We start from the raw sequence: 5,453 nt of genomic DNA, 5'->3' as shown, positions 1-5,453 counted from the left end.
GTCTCGTTCCACCCAACGAGAAACGCCCACAAGTGTGGAGAGGCAGGCCACCCCTTCAAATAGCAGCAGCAACATTATTTGATAATCTTCCTAGCTCTGATTATAATAATCAGTTCTCTCCAAATGTTTTCACAATCAAGAAACAAACACAGAATGATAATATTTATACATTGAAAAAAAATCAACCAATCTGCCAAGGGAAGGATACCAAACGTTTTGATAAAGTCAGCTTCCTGAATTGCTCACCCAAATGTGTATGGGATGAGGTTCTAATATTACTTTTGATTCTTCCCATATAACTAGATGACATAGTCAGCAATTGCTTCAGTTAGTGAGAGTGGCTATACTCTGCACAGTAGACCTTAGAGGATGTTTGGTTTGAGTAGTGAAAGTTCCTAACAAAAGAGGAAGTTTGAACATCTTTACATTAATGCAAAACAAAAACAAATCTTAGTCAATGAAAAAGAGTCAAATGATGTCTCCGTGCACTGTTTTGGGAAAGCTGTCAACTTGGCGATGCCATCTGTTTCTAAAAAAGATTTCCCTTGGATATTCTCAATTTTAAGTCACCTATGGGTTGACAAGTCCAAGAATCTAAGGGAGCTCTCTTTGGTTCAGAGACATGAACCCAAGACTCAAGACCCTGAAGCTTTGCTGCAGTGTTGAGTAGTAAGAAGACCCTGGTATGGTTTTTTTCAGTGAGACTCAAGGGCAGTTTTTCTCTAGTGTCATCTCCAAAAGACCCAATCTTTAGGTTCTAGGTGATGGAAGATCTGAACATTATCAATTGGTGGTTCATAGAAAGCCTACTTCAACTGGTGGAAATGTACATTTGCAAAATGCATCAAGGCCTTGCATTGTCGAGTCACATCAGAGCTAACAAGTACAGGGAATACACAACATAGTATTATCAAAGGAAAAGATATTCCAGTAATTATTTCATAAGGGGTTAGTTTGTGTTTTCCCATAGGGGTTAATCTAATTACCATCAAGGCTAGTGGTAAAAACTTTTGACCAAGATAAAACACTTGACTCTGTTGGTTTAACTAATTTTAGCTTCAAGATACCATTAGTCCATTCAACCTTTCCAGAATAGTGAGGATGATAGTGCATTTGGGTTTGCAAAATCTTATTTATTAACTTGTCCCATAAAGTGAGTTGTCCAACAACTTTCTCCAAACCTGAATTTGTGGCTGTACTCATTGTTTATTTGGAATATTTTGGGTCAACAGTGTCCTTCTTGGGCACCATTCTCCTCAGCAGTGCACACTCTGCACAGCAAATGTGCACACACAGGTCGATACGCATCCTGACGTTAGGAAAGGATTACTGTTAGGGTTTTGGGACTCAGACTGGCTTCCTTGCTCCTCAGCTTGCAGACAGCCTATTGTGGGACTTCACCTTATGATCATGTGAGTCAATTCTCCTAATAAACTCCCTTTCGTATATACATCTATCCTATTGTTTCTGTCCCTTTAGAGAAACCTGACTAATACAAATTCCCCACCTCAATATGATTCTGACACTGAAGTGGTGTGATCCTAGATGGAAGAGCTTTTCAATAACATGAAAATTATGTTATAACTTAATATTAAAGTAAACATATATATTTAAAACCTCTCTCTGGCTGGGCGCGGTGGCTCATGCCTGTAATCCCAGCACTTTGGGAGGCCGAGGTAGGTGGATCACCTGAGGTCAGGGGTTCAAGACCAGCCTGACCAACATGGTGAAACCTTGTCTCTACTAAAAATACAAAAAATTAGCTGGCATGGTGGTGGGTGCCTGTAATCCAAGCTATTCGGGAGGCTGAGGCAGGAGAATCACTTGAACCCAGGACACAGAGGTTGCAGTGAGCCAAGATCATGCCACTGCACTCCATCCTGGTCAACAGGAGCAAAACTCTCAAAAAAAAAAAAAAAAAAAAAACCTCTCTGTGAGAATCACTTGAACAATTAAGATATTCCATGACTTAACATATAGTTAAAATAATCATGTGATGATTTATTTATATTCTGGGAAAATATTTATTTTCAAATACTCATATGCAAAGAAAGGAATCAGTTTGAGAAATCCTGACCTCAAACAATTCGAAAACTTGTTTGAAAGCGGGGGGTTCAGGGTGTCCTCCACACACTCATGAGCGGGGAATGACACAGAGTTTGTAACGTGGTGGGATACAGCCAAACCCAATATGTATAGGGCTGAGGTCGATATCCTTTGGGTCAACGAGAGGCTTCAAATTAAAATGCTGCAAAATGGCACACAACAAAAGAAACAACTCCATGCGAGCCAGGCCTTCTCCAGCACACACTCGTTTTCCTAGAAGTAACAATGGTATTGATGAGACACTGAGGGAGTTTCAGAGACACGACACTGTTAACAGTGAGACTAGGGGAAGCGGGGAGGAGGAGGCTGTGGGCAAACGGCCATCACAAGGCAGGACTCACCCCTCTCTGCCTATTAAAAGAAGCACAAAATGTACTTGAGTGGAAGGATACCAGCGACACTGACTAATTCGGGGACCAGCCTTCATGCAATCTCAATTATCCAGAGCTCAACTGCAAAAACCGGTGTTAAGTTGGGAAGACCGTGTCTGCCCAGTAAAGAAGGCACCCCCAGTGCTCATCAGTGATGCCTACAGGAGGGAAATACTGCCCTGTTAGAAGCTGGGGCTCCAGCACTGGGTGTGAAAAGTATGGAGTTGGTTGTATGATCTTCCCACAACAATCCCTAAGATGAGGCCCTGGGAAGGAGGACAAGTGCCTCAAAGAAAATCACTGAGTCACATCCCAGGAAGGCTTTGATGCTTTCTGTGATGATTCTAGGTAACCAAAGGTTAGGTTTTGTTTAGTAGCTCTGGTTTAAAATTAGGGAGAATTGGGTAATATGGCTTTGAGAGCTTTTCACTAAGTCTTGTTAAAATAGAAACGAAATTTAGCAATGAATGATGTAAAATGTCTAGTCTTTGGGAAAAAAAAAATCCACCTACAACACTTCATTCCCAGGATTGCTGCTAAAAGATGTTATGTAACTTCTCTGAACAGGGAAGAGCACATTTGGGTCATGTTGTCAATAGAAACAGGGCACACAGTGAGGTTTAGGGTCTCAGTGGGTGCCTGGGACGAGGGCAGAGCACATGTGGAGGGGAGATGAGGAGTGTGGGCTGCTCCTCAAGGGAAGGTACTGCCTCTGATCTTTCTCACCTGTGGAAAATGGCTTGAAATAGTCACTGTACTTGAACTTTCCATTTTCATTCAGGAAGTGTTCTGGCTTAAACTTTTCTGGATCAGGAAATTCTTGGTTGTCATACAAAACAGAGTCCAGAGTTGGCACTACGACTGTGCCCTAAGAGAAACAAAGACTGTCTCAGTGAGTCATGTTAACAAAATGTGGGCTTTCATCTGGAAACCCCCAGTGAAGAATGTTGTTTTGAATATTATGCTATATAGGATAGTATATTTCCAGTTGAAGGAGTTGCTTAGTGAAGGATTAGATAGAAAGCAGTCAGGGGTCAGGTCTAAATGAAGATGAAAGCCCTAATCTTCTCACAGGATTAACCCCAGGGCTGGTTGTGATAGTTTGTTCCTGGCATTAGAATTCACTACAGTCCCAGGCACTATCTGCTGAGGCTCTTTTCCAGATTTCCTCCACCTCTCTGGTCACCAGGCCAATGTGAGCACTCCTGGAGATGCAGTATCCCACAGGGTGGGAGTGGGGCCAGCCCTTCCACTCAGTGACCCCTGCCAAAGGGAAGGGTCTTGGGGCCCCCATCCTGCTCCCTGGCAGGAAGGCGATTAGCTGATAGGATGGTGTTCATGCTGTGTGCTGCAGGCTCACGCTTAACCTTGGGGATGAGGTATCCTCTGAAAATGGTGTCTCGGGTTGCTTCATGGGGCAGGTTGGAGGGCACGAGGGTGATGAACCGCTGAATCTCATGCACCACAGCATCCATGTAGGGCATCTCTTGCCTATCCTTGATGGCAGGGATTCGGCTTGGCCCAATCACCCTGTCAATTTCTTCATGGAGCTTCTCTGCCAAGATATGAATGGGACAAATTTCAGGGATTGGTTCCTGGCCAGTTGGGCATCCACCCATCATCCACCCATCTATTCAGTCACGCTTTTCTCCATCTGCCCACCTACACATCCATCCACCCCTCCATCTACACACCCCTCCATCCATCCATCCATCCTCCATCCATCCACCCACCCACCCAGCCAGCCAGCCATCCACCCTCCCATCCACCCACCCATCCATCCATCCACCCATTTATCCACCCTCCCATCCATCCATCCACGCAACCACCCATCCACCCATCCATCCCCCACTCACCCACCCACCCATCCATCCAACCACTCATCCATCCACACTCCCATCCACCCACCCACCCATCCATCCTCCCATCCACCCACCCACCCATCCATCCAACCACCCATCCATCCACCCACCCACCCAGCCAGCCAGCCATCCACCCTCCCATCCACCCACCCACCCATCCATCCAACCACCCATCCATCCACCCTCCCATCCACCCACCCACCCATCCATCCAACCACCCATCCATCCACCCTCCCATCCACCCACCCACCCATCCATCCAACCACCCACCAATCCATCCAACCATCCACCCATCCACCCATTTATCCACCCTCCCATCCATCCATCCACCCATTTATCCACCCTCCCATCCATCCATCCACCCAACCACCCATCCACCCATCCATCCCCCACTCACCCACCCACCCATCCATCCAACCACCCATCCATCCACCCTCCCATCCACCCACCCTCCCATCCACCCACCCACCCATCCATCCAACCACCCATCCATCCACCCACCCACCCATCCATCCAACCATCCACCCATCCACCCATTTATCCACCCTCCCATCCATCCATCCATCCACCCATTTATCCACCCTCCCATCCATCCATCCACCCAACCACCCATCCACCCATCCATCCCCCACCCACCCACCCACCCACCCATCCATCCAGCCATCCCTCCATCCACCCACCCACGCATCCATCCAAGCATCCACCCATCCACCCATCTATACATCCAACCATCCACCCATCCACCCACGCTTCCATCCATCCACACATCCATTGACCCATCCATCCATCCACCCACCCATCCATCCAACCATCCATCCATCCATCCATCCATCCACCCACCCATCCAGCCATCCATCCACTCCCCTACCCACGCAGAAGATGTTTATGGAGCATCCTAAGCAGTGCTTAAGGTTCCCCAGGTCCTTTGAATTACTGGAATATGCTCCAAAAACTTAGTGAGAGCTAAGCTCTATGAGGTTATTTACAGGATGTTTTGGCATCCATTATCTCAGTTGATGATGGCTTATTCAGTTCTCTTCATGTCAAGAGCAGAGAATAATGAAAGTGTTTTGGAAATTTCTTCTGGGAGGGTAACCTTTGCATTGATAATTAC

The 5,453-nt window shown here is 46.4% G+C and overlaps 1 protein-coding gene across 3 annotated transcripts in view; it reads right to left on the bottom strand.

Moving 5' to 3' along the window:
* Window positions 1-2,000: 2,000 nt before the first annotated feature.
* CYP2E1 (cytochrome P450 family 2 subfamily E member 1) overlaps window positions 2,001-5,453 on the bottom strand; it is a 41,787-nt gene continuing 38,334 nt past the window's right edge. For all 3 annotated transcript variants that reach the window (XM_034951455.3, XM_063607922.1, XM_055093527.1), the window contains 3 exons: window positions 3,845-4,032; window positions 3,204-3,345; window positions 2,001-2,319 (listed from right to left, as the gene is read on the bottom strand). In XM_034951455.3, the coding sequence (XP_034807346.1) occupies window positions 2,135-2,319; window positions 3,204-3,345; window positions 3,845-4,032 (515 nt within the window). In that variant the 3' untranslated portion in view covers window positions 2,001-2,134. The remainder of the gene's footprint in view (window positions 2,320-3,203; window positions 3,346-3,844; window positions 4,033-5,453) is intronic.

Source organism: Pan paniscus, chromosome 8, assembly GCF_029289425.2.
Source record: "Pan paniscus chromosome 8, NHGRI_mPanPan1-v2.0_pri, whole genome shotgun sequence".
NCBI classification, from domain to species: domain Eukaryota; kingdom Metazoa; phylum Chordata; class Mammalia; order Primates; family Hominidae; genus Pan; species Pan paniscus.
This window is presented reverse-complemented; position numbering and strand designations above follow the sequence as displayed.